The following is a 27,486-nucleotide window of genomic DNA, read 5'->3' on the forward strand; positions in this document are numbered from 1 at the left end:
GAGGCTAGGGTGGGAATACTTAATGAAGGCTGAGGGCATAGTGTGGTTAGCTTGCTAGAAGTGTGGGATGTCATTGGATGGAATTACGCTATGCTTAAGATAATGTAGAGCCAGTGGACCAGACTGGTAGAAATCTCATCATCCCTGGGTGATACTGTTGCTTTATGTATCTATTTTCCTCTAGTTATTCCTCTCCCTGTTTCTCCCCCACCCTTTTCCTTCTTTAGCTTATTATAACACATATTCCCATGAACCCAGTGCCTCTCTCTCTCTCTCTTTCTCTCTCTCTCACACACACACACACACACACACACATAGAATGGCATGTAATATATTCATTTCTTTAACAACTTTGTTCACATTAATCTACTCTCTGATCCTTTGGCCCTACTCTATTCACCTTCATTTCCTATCCTTCCCTGCAGCCATTTTGCCCAGCCAACCACGCCCAGCTCTGACCTCACAGTCAGTTAGCTCTGGCAGGTGTCATGGCCTCAGCCTCAGAGTAAACCAAACCCTTCTCTCCAAGGGGCGGTCATTGTCTCAGTTCCTCCGAGAATCCTTGGTGACACATCATGGCTATTTTTAACTATCCTGACTTAGGTTGCTGTATGGGTTTGTTATTTTGTGTTCCTAAACTCCCCTATAAACATAAATCTTTTGGGAACTAAAAACTAAGTTCGTTATGCCCCAGCAAGCACATAGGGTGATGCAGGGAATCATAACCTGGTGTAAAGGCACAAAGGTTTGGAGAAATAGAAAGAAGCTCAGCGTGTCCAGAGTGTGGAGGCAAGGGCTGAATATTTACGTAGGCTGAGGACATAAAGGCGAATGCTTCTTTCATGTACGGGATATCAGTGTATAGAACTCAGAGCAAACCTCAGATCACATAGTGGCCAATGCAGGAGGCTGTTGGACTCTGATTACCCATGAGGGATCTATATATCTTTTTGTTTATTTCTATCTCTGTTCTCTCTCTCTCTCTCTCTCTCTCTCTCTGTGTGTGTGTGTGTGTGTCTTTATCTAACTGCCTCTTCCTCACATACAAACACCAAGTCACATTTAATATAGTCACCATTTCATTAACATACCAGTTTAGAATAATCTACTGTATCTGATCCTTTTTCCTACTCTATTCACCTTCATATCCTGTACTTCCCAAGCAGCCATCTTGCCCAGCTAGTCACTCCCAGCTCTGACCTCACAATCAGCTATCTCTGGCCAGTGTCATAGCCTCTGCCTTAGACCTGGCCTTATCTCCCTCTCCCCGCGTGTCCCCCTTCTACGTTCCTCCTAAACTCCTAGGTCTCACAGCATGGCTTTATTTTGCCTTTCAATGTTTGTTGTGCCCATTTGTAGTTGTATTCCCCTTAATCAACTATGATCATAGAGCATTTTCAAGCTGCAAACTTAGCTCCATCACACCTAGCATCATACATTTTTTTCTTAGCCTTGAATGCCTATTGGTTTTCTTTTAGAAAATGGCCAATCAAGTTTTCCCAAATACATGTACTTGTAATTTAGAAAGCTTCTATTTTTTTTTTGTTCATTAAGCTTCAAGTATCAAGAGCCAAATGTGGAACATAAAATCTTCAACATATACAGGCCTAATAGCAGGATTTTTTTTCCTGTTCACTACTACTATATGGTCCATCCTGATACTGCAGCTTCTAGTTAAGCCATTGAAGCCGTGTTTCTGAGGTCATTGCTTCTGCTTATCACAGTTTGAAACACAGAGGCTTTTTGTGAAGGGTGAATTAGAAATGAAGCTGATGCAGGTCTGCTACTGAAGTTTGTGTTCTGTGATGGCTAAGCAAGTGTTAACAGTTTACTTGCAAACACAGGGCTAAAGTCTTTGTACAACTTCTACAAACATTTTCTGCTCCTAACTACTCATGTTTCAAGAGATAGAAATGTCAAGTGTAAACACAGGAGGAATGAAACAGCTGGCTTGGTAAACACTCTGGTAGGATAATCCCATTTCTCGACACTAAAACGAAGAATTGGGCACAGCATGGTGGCCTAGTGGCTAAAGTCCTCGCCTTGAACGCGCCAGGATCCCATATGGGCTCTGGTTCTAATCCTGGCAACTCCACTTCCCTTCCAGCTCCCTGCTTGTGACCTGGGAAAGCAATCGAGGATGGCCCAATGCATTGGGACCCTGCACCCACGTGGGAGACCTGGAGGAAGTTCCTGGCTCCTGGCTCCAGTTTGGCACAGCACCGGCCGTTGCAGTCACTTGGGGAGTGAATAATCGGATGGAAGATCTTCCTCTCTGTCTCTCCTCCTTTCTATATATATCTGACTTTGTGATAAAAAATAAATAATTTTTTTTTTAAAAAAGGAAGAATGCTTGCTTAGTAAAGTCAAATGTGGACCCCCTCCCCCTCTAGAGACAACAGGACTGTGCCTCCTCAGCCTCCCACCAAAGCCTCTTTAGGCACTCTTTCCTCCCATTCCTAGGGCCAGGGATCAGTCTTGACTCTCCCGATAGGAAGCACAGGGTGCTTCAGGTCAACAACAGAACTTTACCAGCAACTGAAACCCAGAGAAATCGGGTCATCATTGTGAGGGTTTCAAACCATGGCAAAGCAAGCAGGAGTTGGGAAACACTAAGGAAACACACGGACTCTCCAGGAAACAGCAAAATCAACTACAGTCTTCCCTTCACCTTGGAGCTCAAGTGGTTCCTTCTCATTCAGACCCGATGTCATCCTGAGTCACTAAAAGAAACACTCCTCAGTGTGGCACATCTCTGGAGGCTAACTTTAGCCAGCATCTGTTAGTCATCACTAGACTCACAGGCTTAAGGCCAGTACCATTCACACTTCTCTCTGTCCTGCAGCAGACAGACGCAGTTCCTCCAATCTCTCTACTCTCTCCCCCCTCCCAAAAAAAAAAGCCCTCTCTGAGGGAGGAAGAGCTATAGCTTTGGGGATGATATAGCTTTAAGGAAACTTTTGGCAGATGCAGGCATCCTAACATCTGGGCAGTGTTAACAGAATCCCGGAGACCGGGACAGCCCAGGAGCTACTCGTAAGAATGTTAAAGTAGAAGTGATTTTTTTTTTCTCTGACTGATGAGAGGAGCAGAGGAAGAAAAAAGAGGAAGAGAAAGAAAAAAGAACTCATGGAAACATAAAAACGGTAAGAGCTGTAATTACCTCCTTCATGCTATAGCACCCCATTTCCTGGCTATGGAGGGGATAAGTCACCTGGGATTTTTGGCAACATCTCTGGAGGTTGGATGGGGAGAAATTCTTTGTTGAAATGGAATGATATGTTGCTTGTCTGTGCCGTAACCTGGCTACACAGGGTACAGTCTGAGAGCAGAGGGAACGCCAACTCCAGCAATTCCAGTTTCCAGGTTGAGAGGAGGGAAGAGGTGGGTGGTAGGAGGTCACCGACACTTGGTGTCCCATCAGAAAAGGGCAGACCCCTACACAGTACACCACAGCAACTGGAGCAGGGCCAGAGGCAGGAGGGGCCAGCCTTTAGTGCCCTAGCTCTTCATTTGCCTACATATCCCTATAAACCCCCTTTCCCCCTTCTTTTGTTGCCTCTTTCTGGTTTTTTTTCTATTTCATTCCTTCTACAGTGTCATATTCTCTTTTCTTTCTAGCACCTTGCAACATCTTTCCACTTTCCTTGACTCCCTCACGTCCTTTTACTTCACTACTCTGCTTCCTTGCTCTCTACATAGAATCTGGAGCCAAGTAGCAATGAATTGCAGGAAAAATTTTTGCCTTTCTTGAACTTTACATGTCCCTTAGGGATTGACCAGAATTTGTCACCTTTGTGTTCCTTCATTTCTGGGACAACGTTCTATTCCAATGTGGTATTTACTTGAAAACACGTACATAAATAAGTGATGGCCGAAACACTCAGGGGCAGGTTTATGCCAATGGGTATCAAGTTGTAACACTGTACTTTGTGAATTATTTGCCCACTGAGAACCACAGAACTCTCATACCATAGAGTGGGGACAGGGAAGGAAGTGAGAGAGCAACCAGGGCTTGTTCACTCTCTCCTCATGGACCTCAGTGGGCACTCCCTAACCTCGCTGACTTCCTGCTGGCTCAGCAGGGTAAAACTAGAAAGTTAGACTAAACCTGAATGCCACAAGCCACCACCACAGCACTAAGTCTCAAGTCTGAAAGCTAAGAATAGACTAGAGTTTACTGTCTGGGACACTAGGGAAAGGAAATATCCAGTCCTTTCCATTGTAAGGTTGGTGGTAACAATGCCCAGTAAATGGTGATGGCTAGATACATTGCTTCCCTGTGGGCTAAGCAATGATTGATTGAATAAGATATATATTTTTATTATTCACATTTCATACATGAAGAAACTGAGACTCAAAGAAGTTATGGAATTTAACCAAGGTCTGGTAGCTAATGGGTGACAAAATCGGAATCACATCCAGATCTATGTAACTTTAGAGGTTAAGCTTTCAGACCATATACTCTAATACTTCTCCCGATAAGTGCTTAGGGAATATAGTTGATTGGACAAAGCCATGGATTGGCAGCTTTTGATTGCCAGGTTCCTTCTTAAGTCTATGTGACTTTATATCGATATTTTCCTAGTTTGGGTACCTCATTGTCCCTGTCTGTAACTTGAACTATTGGACATTTGCATCTGATCCCCAGTTGAAACAGCTGAAGATTGCTTCACGTCTTCTTTCTTTTCTATAGTGGAAAAGACACTACTGTAGAAAATCTTTCTAGGGGTAGTTTGTGATATAACATTATTCAACCTTTCTTCTTCCTCCTCACAGATCCAATAAGTGTGCTCCATATCACTTTTGGAAGGTCATTCACAGCTGACTTCTGAAAGTCACCTTCCTGGTACTGCCCTGGTCCCCCAGCACAAGCCTATCTTCCTTTCTCCCCCAATTCTACTTTTCAAAGATGACTGGTCAGCTAACTCAGAGAGGAGCTCTCTGTCTGCTGCTCTTCCTAACTCCAGCAGTGATGCCAACATGGCATGCAGGTAAGTTCTAGCACTTGCTGTCCTTCCTTCTAGAGAGGGCAGATCCTAGATCAAGACTTTGAGGGTGGAAGGTTTAGACCACAAGGAGAGATGTTATTTTAGATACAATCATTAATGGACAACTTGGGTGGCTAAACATTGCAAGAGGCTACTGAGAAAAGCTTTTGAGTCCCTCCTACCTAGAGCTATCTGAAAATATGTTACACTAGCACAAACGTGCAGAAGTTAGTTTTGAGGCTCCTACGTGCTTTTGCATCTAGCTTTCTGAGAACAATTTTTTTTAAAATATTAACTACTTCATGAGTCAATCTTTATTAATGCTAAGTTTTTTTCTGAGTTATAGACTCTTGTGAAGACTCCCCAAATAGGATTTAAACCGCATATCTTAATTGAAAAAAGGAAGAGGAACAGGCAATCTATTCTAAGAAGTCAAGAATCAATGAAACCTCCCTTTCTCTCTCTCCTCTCCATTTCAGATCTTGTTTATAACAGGAGATTCTCATAATCCCTTTCTGCCAAGGCTGTTAATGCCAATACAGATGACATTCACTTTGTAACGAATTCCCTAGTTTCTTTGGGTTTGCTTCTCACTTCAGAAGAAATGGAGGTTCCTGGATTCCTGAACATTTCACCCTTCACCCCTGGAGACAGGGAGCCGAAAAGAACACACGCAATGAGAGAAGGGGAGAGGAGGAAGAATGAGGGAAGAATAATGAACTGACGTAAAGAGGTTTCTTTGATGAGGCCCAGCTGGCATTCCAACTGCTAAGAATATTCTGTGGCCTGTAGTGTCTGCCTTCCCAGGGGCTTCGGGGAGTGGGGAAATGAGACAGAGCTGACCAATGGGGTTAGGAAAATATCCAGGGATGAGTAAATAACAAAGTACTCACATCACAGCCGCAGTCACTTCAGCTAAAATTTTCCACATGCCCTTAGCTCTTGGTAGAGGCCTTTGGCAGTAGTGGTGTTTGTCTGGAACAGCTGCATCAAGTATGCAAACTTATCCCCTCTTTGGCTTAATCTGGCTTTGTAGGGGGTGAGGCACAAGGGCAGACATTGAGATGAAGGAATTCAAGTCAAGCCTTTGGCAGAGCAAAACTTGCTTGGGGTCAATGAAGCCCCAAGTCTCCAAGAGACAAATATGCAGCTGTCCTCCCCAAGCCCTGACTAACTGCAGTGCAAGGATGGAAGCCTAAAATCCAGCCAAAGACCACAGGGCTAACGGAGTAGGGATTAGATGGCTCAAAGCCCAATTTGAGCACCTGTGCAAAACCTCCTGGAATGCAAAAGCCTTTGCCTTTCCCCAGGTGGAAGCCTGAGCTGTTGGGAGTCCTGAAGACAGGACTGTTTTTGTAAAGCTTAGGTTCACTTGAAGCTCTCAAAGGGCTTTTTGCAAAACTTGCACTCCCCATTTTCATATGCATCTCCTGGAACACCACTCTTTCTGATAAAGTCATATTGGGGAGGTCTCTGATAGTCCTGCAAATGTAGCCATTCTGGCTTCTTGTAGTCGGTAGGAAGCTATGTGGTGAGACTTGGAGTCCTATAATCCTCCTCTACATTACTTGGCTTGCCTCCACTCATTCATTTGTCTCCTCGTTGCCCATTTATTTACTAAGCACTCTTTATGCATCTAAGACTGTTTTGTTCACTTTTTAAAACTTTGTCATCAATGGGTGTGGTACAAGAAAAAAAACCAAGTGTGAATTCAGAGTGAAGGGACCTGGGAATAATCAGCAGGGGCTAGGAAAACTGAAAAATGTAAACAAAGCAGAGAGTGGGGTGAGAGTGTGTGTGTTAGTGTATCTGCACAGTTCAGGAAGTCAAACTTGGCATTCCTCAATGTAAACCAAGCATTAATGTCTTCCATTATCAATTCCATTTCCATCTATACCTCAATGAAGGACCATGCTTAGAAGGTTTGTAGGTACTACAGAAGTTGGAGGAACCCACTGACCACCCACAGAGTAGCTAATTGGTTCAAAGGAGCTAAGACAAGCTACCCAAGCCCCTCCATGCTAGAACTGAACAGAGACAAACTGATAAAACAATATAGTGAGTGCTCTCTCTCCTTGCTTCATTCTTAGGCTCCATCTAGTATCCCAACATGTGCAAAAAACACTCCAAGGTAGCCTGGGGTGGGTGATGGAAAGGTTTATCATGTTGAGGTGGCCCAAGGCCATTCCCAGCTCAGAACAAACTTGGCACTGGTCTGGCTTCCTCCACACTCTAGTGGAGACTATAATTATGTCATTGAGTTTTCGTCTCAGTTTTCCCACATCCCCTGTAATTCTGGAATGACATAAAATGCATGGTGGCCTTCAATCCCCCCACCACACACACACACACACACACACACACACACACACACTATAAAAAAGCTGGATTTCAAGCGAGATTTTGGTCTTTGATCTCTGCTGGTGCATCGTCAAAAATGCTGCTTAGCTTCAATCATTTGTAGGGTGGCTGGGTTTGGTATCTCAGGGTCTGATAGATTTGGACCAGGAGACATCGGGCAACTCCCTCCATTGCTCTGGGGCTGCCTTTTCCTGCATACACCGACTGCTACCAGGCTGGGCCGGGAAAGTACTTGTACTATGCTTAACAGAGTGGGAGCTAAGGGATGTTGGTAGTCATTGTTGTAGGTGTTATAGTTATTCAGCCCTGTTTCCCTGACACTCTTGTTTTCTCTTTCTGGAAAAAGGTTGTTCGCTGCCTGCTGAGCATTTCTTCACAAGCTAACCCTGTAACAAATGTGTGTGTGTAGGGTTGGGGGGAGGTAATCCTCCAGGGAATCACACATGCCTGGCCTCCTGTTTCCAGGAGCTGTAAAGCTTTAAGGCTAATGCTAAACTGAACCAGCTGACAATAATCCCATGCCCCCACCCTACCCCCCAAAGAAATCTCCCTCTTGGGCAAAGAAAAAGCAAGAGAGCTGAGGCGTAAGGAGAAATTCCGAGAAGGCCAAGAACTGAAATGGGAAAACAGAATAACATCAACAGAAAATCAAAGAGAGGAGAAAGAAAAAATGAACTCTTCTCTCTGGAATGAAGGCAAACCATTGAAGACATGATTTCATTAGGCAAGCTTTCCATTTGATTCATGCTCTTGTTCACCGAGTTGGACTGGTTTCCCAACACCACCACCCCTTTCACCCCCCCAGCCTGGGCTTGTGGGGAGTGGAAGGGCTTCATCATCTTGGCTTCTGCTCCACCCTTTGAGCACAGAAGCCCTGTGCCTCCTCCCTGGGAAAGAGAAGGAAAGCTTGTAGTCTGAATGTTTACACAGGCCCAAGGGCTCAGGCACTCAATCCCAGCCCTCTCCTAGAAATGGAGAATTAGCTCCAGCCTCCAGCATGGCTTCCTGCCCTATTCCTGTGCATGCACCAACGCTCAGGACCGCTGGAAGGAGGGCTCCCGGAAACTCTACTCCGGAAAGGATGAAGTTGTTTTCCACTTTGTTTCTATTCATGACCGATTTCCTGCAGTCTGGGACTACAGTGTTTAGTCTCCCAGACAGCTGCAGACCTACCTCCAACAGGGACTAGAGGTAGAGCAGGACTGTTCCATAGCTCAGCAGCTGTCTGCTACAGCTTCTGCTGATGAAAGGAACGGGAAATGTATCCAAGGCACTCTATACTCTCTTAAAGCCAAGACAAAGAGCTGAGGAAACTATTCCTAATCCCCTTGCCTTTTGAGCCATCCTTCTCTGTTTTGGCATGCTACTTTGCAGCAATGGCAATTGGGCAGCAAAAGGACTGTGGACTACAGGCACCTGGAGTTCTGGCTTCTCTCTGAGAACCATGAACAGGCATGTCACGAGGGACATGTTTGTGCTGTGCTGTGCTGTGTTTGCTTCCTGCCATGTAGGACTACAGTCCATCCTCCAGGTTTAAATCATTAGTCTCGCACCAAGACTCATGTGTTGCATCAAGGAAATGAGTCATTTATAGTCTAGATTGATGAATGGTCAAAAATTCAATTTTGGTTTTTGTTTTTGTTTCAATCAAGTCATGTAGTACTCCATGGAGCCCAGTGATCATGAGCTTGATCCCATGCATCGAAGTGCTTAGACCTGCCCACAGTAATTCTGCTTTACCACCACAGGGTTTCTTCCATTATACATATCCACCTGACTCCCCACCCTTCCGTGAAAGAGACAAAGGTGGATGAGGCTGGAAGGAAAAGTATGGAGAGGCAAAGACTCACATGCAAAACCAACACTCTACCTTAACACTGTCTTCTTTCACTCTAGGTTCAGGCTACTATCCAGATGAAAGCTACAATGAAGTATATGCTGAAGAGGTCCCATTGGCCCGTGCCCCAGACTATCGAGGTAAGCCTTGCTGATTTCCAGGCTCAGGAAGGCTCTTTGTGGTCCTTCCCTGAAGCATCTTCATATGGACTTGGCTTCTATGTGACTGTGGCTTTTATTTCTAATCATGAACCTGATAACTGATTTGCTATGTGACTTCAGACATCTCTAGCTTGAGGGTTGCCCACCTATTCCTAATCCTCAACTATCAACTGAGTACCTACCCCATGTTTAATCTCGCACAAGGTAAGCCCATGGTTGGTACAAAGCCTAGGATCGGATGTTGTCCCCCAAAAAGAGCTTACATTCTGTTGCAAGTAAGGGGGAAATCAAATGAGCACCTGTAATGCAAGCCAGCATGAAACTATGTGGGAGCTGCTATAAATGCAACAGGAGTTAAAACAAGTCGGGAAATGCATCATGAGAAATGACATGTAGGCTGGACCGAAAATGGTGGGAGGGACTGTGAGAATTGGAAAGGAGAGAAAGTTATTTGGCAAGGCAGATAGCCAAAGATAGGGAAATAAGAACTAATTTGGTTAAGGAAGGAACTAAAAAGAAACCAGCCCAACTGGAAGAGATGACATGGTGAGAGAGCAACACGAAATAAAGTTGAAGATAAATTCATGTTGCAAAAGGCCCCATGTTCTAGGGACCTGTATCAGGAAACGCAGGAGAACCCTGGAAAATGCTGTCAAGTGATTCCTGCATTAGGAGAAAACTTAGGCCAGGTGGTATTTTTTTGCACATTTTTAAAAAAATATTCCTTTATTTGAAAGGCAGAGTGAATGAGTGAGTTAGAGAGAGCAATAGAGATCTTCTTCTGTTGGTTCCCTCCCCAATGGCCACCAAGGCCAGGGCTGAGTCAGGCCAGGAGTTCGGAGGCTGGGACTCTATCTTGGTTTCCCATGTGGGTACAGAAGCCTAGGCACTCTGGCCACCATCTTCTGATTTCCCAGGCACATCAGCAGGGAGCTGGATTAGAAGTAGAGCAGGCGGAAGGGATTTTAACTGGTGCTTATAGGAAATGCTCTCATTGCAGTCAGTGGCTTAACCTGCTGTGCCACTATGCGAGCCCAAGCCAAGTGCTCTCTAATGTCTCTGCCATTGACAATTCTCAGTTTATATACTTTGAAAGCCACAGAGAAGAATTTAGCTGTTGTGCTAGGAGCCACAAGGAGCCATTATATGTTTTTTTTCCCTCCACAGAGGAGTGACATAATACACAGCAATTTTAGAACATTAACCTTTTACGAAAAGTAGAGATCCAAGAGGAACAGAGCCTAAGTCAGGAGTCTCTAGAAACTGGGTACAATATTAGCTAGAGATGACAGAGTAGTGGCAAAGAAACAGAACAAAGAATGAATCCAAGACATGTTTCAGATAAGGAGATGACATGAGTTGGTACAGATCAGATGTACCAAGAGACTAACAAGGACATGACCACGTGAAGGCATCCAAGTGTAAGATTCTTCTCAAAAGAAGACTCAGACAGAAAACTAGCTCATTAAAAATGCCTTATAGGCCACTGGAAGTGCAAAGTTAGAGTTATGAGTCACTAACCTAGATGGATGGACTACCTGAGGAAGCAAAGGACCAGACCCAGGTTAGAGCCTTAGGAGACATCTATAGATAAGAGCAGAAGAGCCAGAAAGAGAGTGAGTTAGTGATCAACCCTGCTGGAGAAAATCATGGGAGTATTTATCCAATTACAGAAGCCACAGAAGAGCAGCTTTTTAAAAAAGAGATTTATTTATTTTTATGGCAAACTCAGATACACAGAGAGGAGGAGAGACAGAGAGGAAGATTTTTCATCCACTGATCATTCCTGGAGCTGAGCCAATCTTAAGCTAGGAGTCTAGAGCCTCTTCCAGGTCTCCCACACAGTCACAGTGTCCCAAGACTTTGGGCTGTCCTCAACTGTTTTCCCAGGCCACAAGCAGGGAGCTGGATGGGAAGCAAGGCTGCTGGGATTAGCACCAACACTCCTATAGGATCCCAGCGTGTGTAAGGCGAGGACTTTAGCTGCTAGACTACTGCACTGGGCCCCAGAGAACAGTTTTAAAGAAAGTATGGAAGGAGAGAATCATCAATGGCAGGGCTATTAAATATGACCCGGCCTAAGTTTCCTTCTAACACAGGAATCACTAGACATTACTCTTCAGAGTCCTAGAACATCAAGCCTTTAAGGAAAGGGAAAAGATAGAGATCAACTGTGCCAAGTACAACAAAGAGGTCAAATTGCAGGTAGAACAGACACTGTTTTATGAGAAAGTAGCAAATAATGACCTTGAGAAAACACTTTCGACAGAGGAATGAGCAGAGCTTTGGGCTCCTCTGTGTTCCCTTGTAGCTGCCTCCACATAATCTCTTCTCCCCAACAAATAATCTACTCCCACTGGCTCTGTCCAGCCCCCACCACCTCCTCAACTCCCTCTGGTCTGTTTCCTTCTTTCAAACCTCCAAGCAGAAACAACAACTCTTGAAGATCAGCTTTCTCCAAATGACCAAATCCCATGACCCTTTCTAGAGCCTCAGTCTTCTCCGTCGACAGCAACCATGAGCAAAGCCATTCCTTCTGAAACCCCCTTCCTCGGGCTCCATTTGTAGACAGCTAAAATGAACTCCTTTCCTCTCACCTGAGCAATGTTCTACCAGCTGACCTTCACACTTCTCATTAATGATTCTCTTAGTTGAACTTCAGAATATCTCAACGTTATCTCCAAACACCCCAAGTATCTTTAATGGCCCCCTTTTCCTCATTACTCCTTACCACTTACCAAGACCATTTCTTTATTAATACATGGGATTAAAACTTTCATCACCTCACGTGTACAAAATGGCAGTTACCTTCTAAGAGAATTCTCTGACTCATGATTCTCCACCCTCCAAACCTAATGACCCTCTATGGCCATTTTAAACAAAATCTGCTGTCTAGCTTCCAGGCCTGACAATTTCTGGCCAATTCTCCCTACATTAAATCTTGCTATATTCAGGTTGCTCTAGTCTGTTCCTGGAATGCATTAGCACACACTGAGCTTTCCCTCACCCACTCATTCTTTTAATATGCATTGAATGCAAAATAATTAACAATAAAAAAATTTATAGGATACAGCAAAAGCAAAAAAAAAATATGCATTGAGTATCTACCATGTACCTTTTTTGAAAGAAATATTTATCACCTAGAACATTCAGTATGTACTGCCTCTGTTTTCATTTTTATTCCCCTCAATGAAGCACTCACATATGTTTAACAAAAGGAGGCATGCAATGAGCAGCTGGTGACTGCTAGCACCTAGAGACCAGGGAGCAGGCTGTAGGACAACTGTAAAATGGCAGAGTGCATAGTGAGAGGCAGAAGTGCTTTAAAGGGTCTGGCAGTCCTGTGGTTAATAGCAACCTTCCTCGTTGTTCTTTATAAATAAGCATAAGGCCCTTTTAGGAAATACAAGCTGTATAGTAGCCTTTGGCCTTGGAGTTTACAGTTTCAAAAGTCTCTTTGTAACTTAAACTCAGGGCACTAAACACACTGAGTCAAGTTTTATGATGAGCAGGGGGAAGGGAAAGGACAATCTGAGAAGCCAAGAATTTGTGATGTCATGATCAAAAACTCAGCAGCCGCAGTGCTTAGCAAGTTTCTATAATTTGGATGTGGTGCCTCCATATGACAGTCAAGTGTCACAGCCATATATGCTAAAAACCCATCTTGGAAGCTACTGCACGTAGTTAGTTGAGACGGATGAGACAGTGGCTCCAAGTCAGGCACTGCTTTTAGGGGCTCTCACTTATAGGACTACGTATTTCACACAGGCAATCCCATATAATCCGCACTGCAGTCCTATGGCACTGGTCTCATATCCTCCAATAGACAGATCAAGGAACTTCACTTAGGAAAGTTAAATTGAAACAGCCATGGAGCTTAGATGGCAGAGCAGGAATTTACGCCTAGGCCTAACTCCAAAGCTTCACTCATTCTTTGTTTTCATTACGAACTCAGTGTCTCAAAGGAAAGACAAAAAGGAAGAGCTAACCAGGAAAATGACTATCGTTATTTTAGGGCAAACTGCCCATGTCATTTGGTTCCATTTGCACTAATCTTTCACTTTCTTTCTCTTATCATGACTCCCAACTTGGAATCAGACGCTCTTCTCTGAGTTGTTGCTTCACTAGCCTTAGGCAAACGTGGCATCCCCTTCCAACCCTGTTGTCAGCCCTGTCCTTTCTTCATATTCCCACGGAAGAGAGCCCTCCTAGCTGTCTAACCCTGGACACATAGTTATGATGTGCCAGTCACTGTGCTACATGGTCTTATAAACGTCTTTCATTTAAATAAACCTCACAAGGCTATGAAGTGATAAGGAACACTCTCTGAAACAGATTGTTAACTGAAAGAGCATTGGTGGGAAGGGGTCAGTGTTTGGCCTAGTAGATACCCATAACACCGTGTCAGAGTGCCTGAGTTCGATGCCCAGCTCCACTCCTGACTCCAGCTTCTTGCTAATGCAGACCTTGAGGAGCAGCAGTGAGGGCACAAATGGTTAGGTCCTTGCATTGAGTTCTTAGCTCATAGCCTCAACTCCAGCCAGGCGTCACTATGGACAATTAGGGGGTGGGGTGGAATATGGGTACTGTTTGTCTCTCTGCCTCTCAAATAAGTAAATAAAAAAATGGTGGAGACAGTGGTCATAATATGCTACTCTGTATGTTTAAATAGAAGAAAGTAAGAATCTATACCAGTATTTGCTTTATATACCTAAAGGAACTTTTAAAATCTTATTTATTTGAAAGAGCTACAGAGAGAGAGAGAGAGAGACAGGGAGAGAGAGAGAGAGAGAGAGAGAGAAAGAGATTGAGATCTTCCATCTACTGGTTCACTCCTAAGATGACCACAATGGCTAGGGCTGAGCCAGACTAAAGCCAGGAGCTTCAGCTAGGTTTCCTATGTGGATAACAGAGGCCCAAACACTTGGGCCATCCTCTGCTGCTTTTCTCAGGTCATTAGCAGGGTGATGGATGGAAAATGGAGCAGCCAGGACTCGAACTGGCACCCCTGTGGGATGCCAGAGTGCACCAGACAGTGGCTTTACCCACAATGCGCAACACACACTGTTTAGGAGGAACTAAGTGGGACTGAGGGTAGAAGAAGGCACATTTTTGTGTGTGTGTGTAAATTTGTATACTTTGAGGTTTGACCCTACCCAAAAAAGGCCAGTGTTTACTGCAAAATAGTAACCAGTGCAGCTGCTGTGGCAGACTCTGTGGTTAGAAACAATGTGGGATTAGAGGAGACAAGGCTTCCATTCAGATTCCAACTCTGGTCCTTGCATGCTGAGGAGCCCTGTGCAAGTTACTTCCTCATCTGCTAAACAGGAAAATACACCCACCTTTCGCACAAGGCTGCTGGGAGAACCATATAAGATGTATGTGAAAAGGAAAATAGATAGCATGGTGCAGGATACCCAGTAGATACTCAATAAAAACTAACACATTTCCCATCAGACATTTTTTACCTTGCAGTAATTAACCACGTCCTTACTTTCAGTTTCTCCACAGCGTTCTATGGGTGGAGCTTTCAGCCAATTACAAATCTCATTAACCATACTGTCACCTCAATTGTATTTCTTCATCTCATCCACATCAAATGGCATGAAAGACTGTCACATGCCTCATTTACTTCCACACATTGTACCCATTTTCCTGGCTGTACCAGTTTGGCAGCCCTACCCCAAAAAGAAAATGAGGTCTGTCTGGAATTACTAGCTCTTGAGGCTGATTAAAGAGCACCACTTCTCCAAATAAGCCTCACTTTTCAATATTCTATGATGTGATACTATCAGGGCTGACAGTATTACCAGACTCTGGTTTTTAGAAGCTACATTCTTCCTAACATGAAAAGTGGTGCTGTGGTTTTTGCCTTTCTCTAGCCTTCCGACGCTTTGTCTCAGCCAGCTTTCCTCTGGGCCAGCAAAGTTGAAGCTATTTACAATAGTTGTGCCCTCCCTGATGGTCTCAGCATTTATCCCAAGCTTGATATTTCCCTTTACTAATCCTGCTAGTTCTGTCCAATGTGCATTTTCCATGCCTGGATGTGGGCGGGGGGTCAGAAATGGAGCAGGAGTGACTGTTGCGCTCCCAGCCTGCCGTGCGAGCGTTTTGTGATACATGCTGTAGCCTTCTCATCAACAACTCTGTGCTCAGCAATTTTCTGTCTTTCGGAGATGCTGACTCCAGATGGCAGCTGTGTGTCACTGTCGCAGGCTATGTGACAGTGCAAACTATGCTGGAAGCCCTGAGCACAGTGTTGGTTGAAGAGCTTTCTCACTGTCGTCCATCTGTGTTCCCCAGCTGGGCTCAAGCAGGGGATCTCACCTTTCTTTGTTCCTTCAGTTCCTGATGTGCTTCTTCCTCGCAAAGTCCCCTCTCCCCTTTGCTGTCCTTTAGCCTTTGGGAACTGAATTAGCTCATGCAAGACTTCAGCCTTTTCAACCCTAGCCGAACAGATTAGTGCCATGCTGTGCATGCAGCCTTAGGCAGGTGGTCCTCCACTCATTTATTTCTGTCCCTTTAAAATATGAGCCCACCACAGCCATTTATTTTGTATAGCTAATGAGGCATGTTCACGACACCTTTAGGATTTAACAGTCTGGTAACCTATTGTGCTCAGTACTGAGCTGGAATTGAACTTTCATTTCCATGCAGCCTTCTTTAATGTCACATTCTCTTCCCTTCTCTAATTTATGTTTTTATGTTACATTTAAAAAATTATATTCATGGGGCCGGCATGGTGGCAAAGCAGGGTAATCCTCTCCCCTATGAGCAGTGGCATCCCATATGGATGAAGGTTCTAGTCCCAGCTACTCCACTTTTGATCCTTTTCCCTGCTAATGGCCTGGGAAAGCAGTAGAGGGTGGTCCAAGTGATTGGGCCCCTGCAGCCACGTGGCAAACTAAGAAGAAGCTCCTGGCTTCAAACCAGTCCAACTCTGGGTGTTGCAGCCATTTAGAGTGAATCAATGGATGGAGGATGTGTGTGTGTGTGTGTGTGTGTGTGTGTGTCTCACTCACTTTGCCTCTGTAACTCTGACTTTTAAGTAAAATAAAATCCTAAAAAATTTTAAATTTCCATCCAGGAAAATTCACTCTTATTTTGGTGTACATGAATTTGAACAAATGTGTAGGGTGAAGTAACTGGCACCACAGTACAAAACAGTTACATCATCTCCCAAATTTACCCAGGGTTGCCCCGCTATACCCCCGAACTCTGGCAACCTCTGATCTGCATTCTATCCCTGTATATTTTCACAAGTTTTATTTATTTGGAAGGGAGGGATAAAGGGAAAGAGGTATGAGGGAGTGCATTCCTCTCTGCTGACTGACTCCTTCCTCAAATGCCTATACCAGTCAGAACTGCATCAGGCAGAAGACAGGAGCAGGGAATCCAGTCCATGTCTCCCACTTGAGTGGCACATACCCAAGCATTCAAGCCATCACCTGCTGCCTCCCAGGGCACACACCATCAGAAATTTGGAACCAGAAGTGGAGCCAGGAGTCAACTCCAGACACTCCAATATGGGTGGCACGCATCCTAAATGGCATTTTAACTGCTGTGCCAAATGCCTGCTTTATCCATCCCTGTATTTTTATCATATAAATGGAGTCCCACACGATGTAGACTTTTTGAGTCTTTCACTTCAAACAGTTCATTTGAGCATCATCTGTGAATCAGCACTTCATTATTTTGTGTGACTAAACCACAGTTAGTTTAACCATTCACCCATAGAAAGACATTTGAATTGTCTCCACCTTCTGGCAATAGTGAATAGAAAAGACTTGAAACATTTGTGTATAGGATTTTGTGTGGACACAGATTTCCATTTCACTTGGGTCAATAACTTAATGTTGGATTGCAGAGTTGCAGGAGTAATATACCTTTCTTTATAAGAGGATACAGTACTAGCTTTATAAGAAACTTTCAAAATATTTTCCAAAGTGACTGCATTTCTTCTAGCAATGTAAGAGAGATCCAGTTTCTATATTTACCAAAACTTGGCATTGTCAGAGTTTTGTTTCTTTTCCCTTTTAAGGACTTTTTTTTAGTTTAGACATTCTAAAGGGTTTATTAGTGGTATCTCATTATGTTTTTAGTTTGCATTTCTCTAATGGCTAATGGCACAGAATATCTTATCATGTGCTTATTTGTCATCAGTATATCATCTTTGGTGATATGTCTGTTCTTTTGCGTATGTTCTAACTGGATTGCTGGTTTTTCTTTAATCTTGCATTTGAGAGTTCTTTGTGTCTTTAGATACTGGTTCTTTGTTGCATTAGTGATTTGAAAATATTTTCCCAGAATTTGTGATTTGTTTTTGATCTCTTAATAATATCTTTCATAGAGTAACAGTTTTTAATCTTGATCAGGTCCAATTTACTGATTCCTGCGAATTGTGTTTTTGTTGTCATGTCTAAGACCTCTTTTCCTAGCACTAGATCCCAGACGTTTTCCCCTATGCTTTTGATAAAAGTTCTACAGATTTCTTCTTTACATTTAAAATTGTGATCCATTTAAGTTCATTTTTTATCAGGTTTGAATCTTATGTCAATCTTTAAATTTTTTGCATATGAATGGCCAATTGCTACAATAACATCTGTTTAAAAAGCTATAGTTTATATCTGTATCTTTTCAGCATGTTTATGTGGGTGATTTCTGGATTATTCTGTTCCCTTGATCTGTGTGTCTGTGCTTTCAGCAACACCACACTCACTGTCTTAATTACTTCTTACTTACTTCTATTGCTACAGTCCCCCAATGGTGTTATACATTAAATATCCAAGATGGAGAGGCTACTTGCTACTCACCAAGGGGAGGAAATTATCACAGCAGCCTGGGCACACGTTGTGAGATCTCCTGTGACCGGGGTTTTCGACTGATCGGACGTAGGTCGGTGCAGTGCTTGCCAAGTCGTCGCTGGTCTGGAACCGCCTACTGTAGGCGTAAGTGTGTGTATGTGTGTGTGTGTTCTGAAATGTGGATGTAAAAGAAGCCACCCAGTCATATACTGAGAGTATGCATATGGAGGTGTTACCAGGTTTTCCCAAATACAAATTGGGAATTTTCCACAAGCCCCAGGAGGTTGTTTCCCTTTCCTAATACAGAACTACTATCCAAGCAGCAACCATCCCTTCTGAATCAGGAAGCTTAGGAGTGCATGCGGTTGGCTAAGGTTTAGGCCTGAGGTTTGATGTGAATGTATTGTGGACTTCTGCGGCTTGCAAGGGTGTGTGGTATGTCACTCCACATGTGGCCAACTGCTGTAATTCCTGGCCTTCAGCCTTACAAGGCCTTGCCGGTAAAGCCATGAAACATCTGTCCTTCACTTTGTTTCTCCAAGTCAATAATTGCTGAGGCTAGAATGTGGAGATCCTAATACATGTGCTTTCCAAACCATGTCCTCCTTTAGCTTCTAGATCCTGCCCTCTTATTCCAGTTCCACAGCTCACATGTGATTTCTAAGGCACACAGATTCTCCTTTGGTCAGCCACCGCCACACTTGGCCCTCCACATTATTGGTCTCACCTGAATAGTCACCCAGACAGAGGGCAGGCCCACTTTGCCATGTGAGGGAGTCTCAACTAATGACTTTCTGTGCCAGTACCAAAATTATACTCAACGGAGAGCTCTGAGTATGCTGAAAGACATCTAGCAATTCAGGAACAAGAAATGAAAACTATCAGCTGCTGAAGCCTTAAATGAATCTTGGAATTAATTGACATTGTCTCTTAACCTGAACAATTCTATAAGGTTTCACAGATGAGAACACTGAGACTCGGAGCTGCTAAGACGTGGACCTAGGATGTGAGCTTGAATTTGATTCTGAAGTCTACACATTTGAATAAGTGATTCACTTCTTTCAGACCACCTCACTCCAGAAAACACTGATGCACTTTATAGTATCAAAATAAAGAGAAAACTAGGGGGGAAAGGCACTTAGGTACACAAATGTGAAGGCAGTTTGGGAAGGGTTTCTTTATTGTTTTTTGCTGTCTCTGATTTGGCTCTGCCCATACTAGATGGCCAGGCATTATCTCAATGTAGTCCCACAGCCCATTGAGCTTGTCACTTGGTTCTCTCTTAGAGATGAGATGCCATGCATTGCCATTCATCACTAGTGGCACCTACACCTGCACAAATGGGGTGCTTCTGGACTCGCGCTGCGACTATAGCTGTTCCAGTGGCTACCATCTGGAAGGCGACCGTAGCCGAATCTGCATGGAAGATGGACAATGGAGTGGAGGCCAGCCTGTATGTGTAGGTAAATGCTAGTTGCTCCTTGTTATCAGTTTGCAAAGAGCCACAATAGCAATAGGTCCCCCACAAGTTGTGGAATTCTTACCATGGAAGCAATTCCTGTTTGCTAGGAGGGTGGTACCCTGGACAGATACCTAAGGAAATCATCCTTTCCCCACGAAATAGTTTCCTTCCCCAGTTTCCTTGAGTACCTTTTATTAGTAACCTATCCCGTGGTGTGTGTACAGCTTGGATGGGTTCCCTCCAGGGAAGGCAGGAAATCAATGAGTCAGTGCTTGATTTTTGACCTTGGCAGACATAGATCCTCCCAAGATTCGCTGTCCCCACTCACGTGAGAAGATGGCAGAGCCAGAGAAACTGACTGCTCGAGTATACTGGGACCCACCCTTGGTGAAAGATTCTGCTGATGGTACCATCACCAGGTGTGCTGTGGTAACACAGGCCCCCTACGCTTTGCAGAAGCATCCCCACTCCTTCAAGCTGCTCATGCAGAAACAGCACAGGTGGAGGCTCCAGGCATGATGTGCCTCCCATCACAATTCTAAGGGTTTCTTTGCTCAGTGGCTCTTTCACCCTGTCCAATGCAGGGTGACACTTCGGGGTCCTGAACCTGGCTCTCACTTTCCTGAAGGAGAGCATGTGATTCGGTACACTGCCTATGACCAAGCCTACAATCGGGCCAGCTGCAAGTTCATTGTGAAAGTACAAGGTCAGAAAAAATTCTTCACTTCCCAAATTGTTCACTCTCCCTACTCTGCCCTCACCTTCTAGAAGTCCTGCCACAACCCTTTGCTCTCTATGCCTGAAACAGACACTTCATTTATCCCTGGAGAGGGAAAATGGAAGTTCAGCCAGCAAGTTCAGCCAGAAAGTCTACATTGTAGGTGCATGTAAATGTTTTGGAAACTGTGATTCCCCAGTAAGACTTTCTCATTCTCCCAAATCTGTAAATAACTCACAAAGATGGTGTGCTTCTTCTCTGGACTTTTGAAATGATCAAATCAAAGCAGCCTTCCTTATCAGAATTTACTTCTCCTGACACTTACGGTGTTGGCTGTCTGATTCTTACTCAGTACCTTTTTGTTGTGCTAGTTTGTCTTGCTTTCTCATCCTAAAAAGCTCCATTCTCATTTTTGAACCTTTAGTAGATATAAAAACATGGTATTACCTATTACCCCATTTTAATAAGCAATGCACAGAGTATCTGTAAAGTCTGCAAACAGATGGCCATATTTTCTTTCACATACTGGACATCTTGCGGTGACAATCTGTGCATTCATCTGTGCTTCCAGATTTTGTAAATCTTTGAATTTCAGATTTAATTCATTCATAAATGAACATTCTAGCTTCATTCTTGGCTACTAGAATAGAGGAGCTAGTGTTGTGGTGTAGTAGGTAACGCCACTGCTTCAGATGCCGGTATCTCATATGGGTACTGGTTCAAGTCCACGCGGCTTCACTTTCCATCTAGTTCCCTGCTAATGTGCCTAGTAAAGCAGCAGAGGAAGGCCCAAGTCCTTGGGCCCCTGTACCCACATAGGAGACCAGGAAGAAACTCTTGGCCTGGCCCAGCTCTGGTCATTGCAGCCATTTGGGGAGTGTACCTATTTATGGAATATTACCTCATCCTCTCTCTTTCTCTCTCTTCCTCTTCCTCCCTTCTTCTCTCTTTCAAATCTCTGTAAATTTTCCTTTCAAATAAATCATTTCTAAAAGCCATGAACTCCAATCATCTGGCCTTTTGGCCTGGAAAGACTAGTGAGGGCCTCTTTTAACTTTTCCTTTTTTAAAACTGATATGATAACCCCTCTCAAATTCCTCCCTGACAGTGAGACGCTGCCCAACTCTGAAACCACCACAGCATGGCTACCTCAGCTGCACCTCTGCGGGGAACAACTATGGGGCCACCTGTGAATACCACTGTGATGGTGGTTACGAGCGCCAGGGCACGCCTTCTCGAGTCTGCCAGTCTAGCCGCCAGTGGTCGGGATCAGCACCTATCTGTACTCGTGAGTGCAGGCAGGGAGTGCGACGAGTAGATATATACCAGTGGGGCAGGGTACTTTGCAGGGTTCCTTCCCAGGAGCATAGGTCTATCCAATGACAATATGTTCACATAAAACTGGAGGGTCTGAGATGTGTCCATTTTAAGGGCCAAGGTTCTCCACCCCCTCCTCCGCCCTGACCCCATCATACACCTATCCCAAAAACCAGGGTTCAAACTCTCCAAGTGTTCTTTCAGAATATCCCTCCCAGGGAAAGGAAACAGTACAAGAAAGGTTAATGCAAAAGAATGGAACTTCCTCACCCACAACTGGGGAGAGCAGAAGCGCAACCCTTCTCTGACTGGCCAACCTACTTCTGCCCTAGCCATGAAAATTAACGTCAATGTTAACTCAGCTGCTGGCCTGCTAGATCAGTTCTATGAGAAACGACGACTCCTCATCATCTCAGCTCCTGACCCCTCCAATCGATACTATAAAATGCAAATTGCCATGTTACAGGTGAGACCACTCCCTAATAAGGGCTTACTCCTCTACCCCATAACCTATTCCAAATCAAAGTTACTTAAAACTTAAAAAAAAAGTTGTTGCCATGGCACAAACCCTACTTTCTCCAATTTTGTGGTTAACATTTGATCAGTTTAGCATGCATTTGGCACATTGGGGGTTTTTTGATAATTTTTACATCTAAAAATTTTGTATTTTAAATAAATAATGGCAGAGAAAGACACAAAGAGCTCCTAAACACTGATTCACTCCCCCAAATGCCTGCAATGGCCAGGACTGGGCCAAGGTGGAACCTGAACCAGGAACTTCTGCATGGGTGGGGGTGGGCAGAATTCAAATATTTGAACCACCACCCCTACCCTCAGGGTGTGCATTGACAGGAGGCTGGGGTTAGGAGCCAGAGCAGGGCATTGAACTCAGTCACTGACATCCTAATTATTTTTTTTTAAGAAAAGATTTCATTTATTTGAAGCAAAATGATAGGGATGGAGAATAGAAACAGAGACAGAGAGAAAAAATATCTTATATCCAATGATTAATTTCCCAAGAGCTTATGACAGAGCAGAGCCAGCCTAAAGCTAAGAGTCTAGAATTCCAGCCCTTTCTCCCACACCAATGGCAAGGGCCCAAGCACGTGAGCCATTGTTTTCTACCTTTCCTGGCACACTAGCAGGAAGCTGGGTAAAAAGCACAGTAGCTGGGACTCAAAACCAGCGCCACACTGTGGATTGCAGGTATCCGAAGCAGTGGCTTACACTACCTGCATCACAATGTCAGCTTCTTATAATTGGTCTTTTAGCCACTAGACCAATGTTCATCCCTTTGTCTATTGTTAATCACTGTTATATTTTGACTGAAATGGCAATGACAGCACTGGAATGGCAGAGGTGGCTTGCAGGGAGTTGGGTTAAAGGATGGGAAAAGAGTGTGGCAAAGAACTCTGGAGAGATTTTGAAGACAGATATGATCAAATGCTGGGAATTAAGCACACTTTCAAGGAATAAAAATACTAACATTTATATGTTTAGTGCTTTTCACATACTCATCGAATTCTCACAGCAACCCTTATGAGGTAGATAGTTCTAAGATACTTAGTGAATAGATAACCAGACTGAGGCATAGAGAGATCAAGTGATTTGCTGAAAGTTACTAGCTAGTATGTGGTAGTGCTGGGATTAAACCCAGACAGTGTTGTTCCAGGACCTGTGCAAAAGAGAAGGAAAAATATTATGATACTTCAAAGTAAAATGAGGAGTTGCATGACAATTGGTAGCATGCATAGACACCTTATGAAAGCCTCTAGTGGGAGAGAAAGACAGGACATGAGAGAGAGCACTGTGGGGACTTAATAGAGTGTATAGATGGGGTTGCTGAAGAAAATTCAAGGTATGCTGCCTGACGCAAATAGAAACATCTCCAAGCAGCCTCAAAAGTCTGGCTAAGGGCCTGGTGCAATATGCGTTGGGATTCTTTATGGATGCCGGTTCGTGTCCCAGCTGCTCCACTTCCCATCCAGCTCCCTGCTTGTAGTTTTGGAAAGCAGTAAAGGATGGCTCAAAGCCTTGGTACTCCACACCCATGTGGGTGACCTGGAAGAAGTTCCTGGCTCCTGGCTTCGGGTTGGTGCAGCTCCAGCCCTTGTGGCCACTTGGGGAGTGAATCAGTGGAAAAGAACTTTCGCTCTCTAGCTCCTCTCTGTAAATCTTTCCAATATACATATAAATAAGTAAGTCTTTTTTAAAAAAGGAAAAGTCTAGCTACCTACAAAAGGGAAGATGCTAATTAGGTTTCTTCTTTTTTTAATGAAAGTTTCCTGTAAGTTTCATCTTTTTAAAGTTTATTTACTTGAGAGGCAGAAAGACAGAGGCAAAGAGATTTCCAAAATGCCCACAGTAGCTGAGGCTACTCCAAGCAGACCAACAGCACGATCCATGGCTCCCACGCACGTGGTAGGATCCCAAATACTGGAGCCACCACTACTGCCTCCCAGGGTCTGCATTAGTCAGAAGCTGGGAACCATAGCCAGAGCCAAAAATCCAATCCAAGCTCTCTGATGTGGGACTCTGGAGTTAACTGCTATACAAACACCTACTCCTACTTTGGGAGGTTTGGAAGGTTGAATCTGAGAAGTTTCCAAAGCAATATTTGAAAGCCCACAATGGAAACGGTTTTACTAAAAGGATGAATCTGCATGTCTAGACCAAAAAAGGATCTCGGTCTTCCAGGGATCCAGAAAAGACAGAGAAAGATAAAGAGCTGAGGTACTTGCTAGCAAGGATACCAGGATTACAGAGAAGGAGCCCAAACACGAAACAAGCACAGGGCATCAGGGAGTGTTCAATGTTCCTTAAACCTCACACTATGACTGGCAACCTTTCAGGACAAGGCAGGACAAGGAGCTCTAGGGTGTGCTGCCAGGATGAGAAAGGCAACAACAGTATGGAAAGGGGGTCTGGGCACCATTTTGAGCAAATCTTGGAAAATGACAGAAAATCCTGGCAATGTAACCTGGTGGTAAGAGCACATATTTCAGCATGGAGTCAGCTCTCAATTTAATTCTGAGCTCAGCAGTTTATTGTCATATAAATCTGAACAAATTATTTTTCTCTTTTTTGAATGGCATCATTTAGCTTGTTGGGTATTTCTAGAAACGTGTGCTCAATAAACAAGTGTCATGGAATGGGTGTTTAGCAAAATGGTCAAGATGCAGGTAAGGACACCTGTGTCCTACATCTGAATAGCTGGGTTCAATACTTGCTTTTGGCTCCTAACTCCAGCTTCTTGCTAATGGAAATCCTGGGAAGCAATGGTAATAGTTCAGTCAGGCTTCTGTCACCCACTTGGGAGACCTAGATTAAGTTCTCAGCTCCTGGCTTGTTCCCAGCATTTGAGGAGAGAATTCATGAATGGAAGTTCTCTGTCTCTCAAATATTTTTACAAATCAATAGCAATTATATTACAATAGCCATTTATTAAAATCAAGGTAGTTCCAGACCTACGGAAAGCTAAAACAATGATTATGTTCCCAGAATTGAGTAATTTCACTTTTCTTTTTCACCCTACATCATGGGGCCAGTTTTATCCACTTCAATAGAATGTAGGCACCCTAGCAATGACAGAGGGAAAGGATTGCTGTGGACCCCACAGTGTTGTAGGGGAACTGCCTCCTTTTCCCTTCGTGTCTTATGTGGTCCCGGTGGTATCACCCAAATAACCTAAAATTAGAGTGCAAAGATCTGTTTCATAGAATGTTCTCTATCCCTTCCAGCAATCTACCTGCGGGCTGGACCTGAGGCATGTGACCATCATCGAACTGGTGGGGCAGCCACCTCAGGAAGTGGGACGCATCCGGGAGCTGCAGCTATCAGCCAATATCATCGAGGAGCTCAGGTCCAGGCTGGGAGGCTGCAGGGCAAGGCTAGGCAAACACTCTAGGCTGAGTATTGGTGATAGGGTGATATTCTTGGGGCACTTGTGTTTGAGTTTTTAATGGATGCATTAGATAAAACCAGAGTGATTTTTTTTTTTAACTCAGGGAAGACTGGAATCAAATGGAAGGTTAAAATACAGATTCCCAGGCCCCACTGAAAAACCACCTCAGTTATATGTTTTTATAAATGCCCTTTAGGTGATTCTGAGGCACAACTATGACTGAGGGAAACCAAAAATTCAATTCAGATAAGGGATGCTGTTGCCTTTATGGCTTCATCCCTTTACCTTCCATCTCTAAGACAGCAAAAAGCATCTTTTAGGCGCTAAAACATGACTTAAACACTAAGCCCTGAGAAAAGGCTATGTAGGTGACAGGGTGCAGCTAACTCTTCTCATTATCTTTCTCTTATCACTCTTTTACTGCTTCTACAAATAATTAGCCAGGTGGTAGTTCTCAACCTCTGGGCCGCCATGTATGATGCACATGTGCTTCACAGCGCCTGTGATGGGTGTCTCTGGAGTCACTCCACACAGCCTACAGAGCCATGGCTACCATGGCTACTAGATCAGCCCACAGAAGCCTACAATGGCACAGCCCAGAAACATTATAGGTAATGGAGATGAAGACAAGGGGTGGGTAGGAAAGGCATTACCCCATTGATGCATCTGGGAGAGGTCACAAAGTCACAGAGCACCGTGGGGTAGATGCCTAGTCAAGCGCTCACATCTTCCTTGATGCTTTCTTTAGGCAATTTCAGCACCTTACTCGTTCCTACTTCAACATGGTATTGATTGACAAGCAGGGTATTGACCGGGAACGCTACATGGAACCTGTCACCCCTGAGGAAATCTTCACATTCATTGATGACTACCTGCTGAGCAACCAGGAACTGACCCAGCGTCGGGAGCAAAGGGACGTGTGCGAGTGAATCTGAAGAAAGGCACAGTGGAGCTCAACGGAAAAGCTTCCCAGTTAGCTAAGATAGGGGCCCAATAAAAGGAGGAAGTGACTATTTCTCACTGTGGTAGGAACCAGGACTTTGAGGTGGCCAAGGTTCATCAATCCTGCTGCATTTCCAGGAATCCTTTTCAGGGCTGTTCAATAGTTTCCCTAAGTAAGTCTCTGCTTCAGGTAGCACTAGAGGAGCATAAGAAGCTAGGTAGGGACTAAAAGCAGGCCCTGAACAGTGGTTTGGGGTAGAACATATTACCTTTTTTTTTTTTAACTTGGATCTTTTTCCAGCTCTCCAAAGCCTTTGACATGAGTAAATTCTAAATTCATTCACTAACCAGCTGTGTTTAAATGGTTCCTCTACGCTAAGGAGACAGCAGAGGGCAGCACCATCCCAACAGACAAGCAAGACACTTTAGGCAAACATAACTGGATTTTCCTCGCAACATTAACTATATCAGAGCTGGGGAAGAGGCAGCTGCCAAACATTCTTGAACTTGCTTGTCATTTCCTTTTCTAGGGCACTGGGCTAAAAATGTTCCATGAATCCCGGATTCAGGATGCTCTCTGCTGGCCCCTCCGGCTGCATATGGGCAAGACCAACTTGTCATTGAGGTTTCTAATTCCCATAGCAAAAGGCATAGGCTGTCCTTTGCTTAGAGGGCTCTCCCACTCCCAGCCTGTGAGCTAAGAAATCTCATGAGCATGACTACAGTTAGTAGGGAAAGTCAGGAAAATAGACTCAGTGTTATGTACTGCCTACCTAAGATAGCTTCATTTCAGAAGATACATATTTGAGAAATAGACACAGGAAATAACAGCTGTCAAACCCCCCAGTTCACCTCACAAATGACTGCAACACCTGAGGCTGGGCCAGGCCAAAGCCATGTGTGGGGAACTTAATCCAGGTCTCCCATGTGGTTCATTGTACCCAGGCACTCCAACAATGGAATACAGTTGCCTTAACCCTTAAGCTTAA

General features: G+C 44.2%; 1 protein-coding gene across 1 annotated transcript; it reads left to right on the top strand.

Annotated features, from left to right (window-relative positions):
• Positions 1–2,839: 2,839 nt before the first annotated feature.
• On the top strand, positions 2,840–26,773 carry SRPX2 (sushi repeat containing protein X-linked 2). The gene is made up of 11 exons (XM_012928393.2): positions 2,840–3,146; positions 4,780–4,994; positions 9,249–9,329; positions 18,107–18,298; positions 19,441–19,617; positions 19,909–20,035; positions 20,201–20,322; positions 21,443–21,622; positions 21,984–22,117; positions 25,392–25,513; positions 26,304–26,773. Exons 2-11 carry the CDS (start codon positions 4,913–4,915, stop codon positions 26,482–26,484), a joined length of 1,398 nt encoding a protein of 465 aa, XP_012783847.2. The 5' UTR covers positions 2,840–3,146; positions 4,780–4,912; the 3' UTR covers positions 26,485–26,773.
• The last annotated feature ends 713 nt before the right edge of the window (positions 26,774–27,486 follow it).

This window comes from Ochotona princeps, chromosome X, assembly GCF_030435755.1.
Source record: "Ochotona princeps isolate mOchPri1 chromosome X, mOchPri1.hap1, whole genome shotgun sequence".
Taxonomy (NCBI): domain Eukaryota; kingdom Metazoa; phylum Chordata; class Mammalia; order Lagomorpha; family Ochotonidae; genus Ochotona; species Ochotona princeps.

Bases quoted from the DNA above. Each gene is read 5' to 3' on its own strand.
- SRPX2 (XM_012928393.2), top strand. From the start codon at position 4,913: ATGACTGGTCAGCTAACTCAGAGAGGAGCTCTCTGTCTGCTGCTCTTC. The intron at 9,330-18,106 runs GTAAGCCTTGCT...CTATTGCTACAG, and splicing joins CCGTGCCCCAGACTATCGAG to TCCCCCAATGGTGTTATACA. The intron at 25,514-26,303 runs GTCCAGGCTGGG...TGCTTTCTTTAG, and splicing joins AATATCATCGAGGAGCTCAG to GCAATTTCAGCACCTTACTC.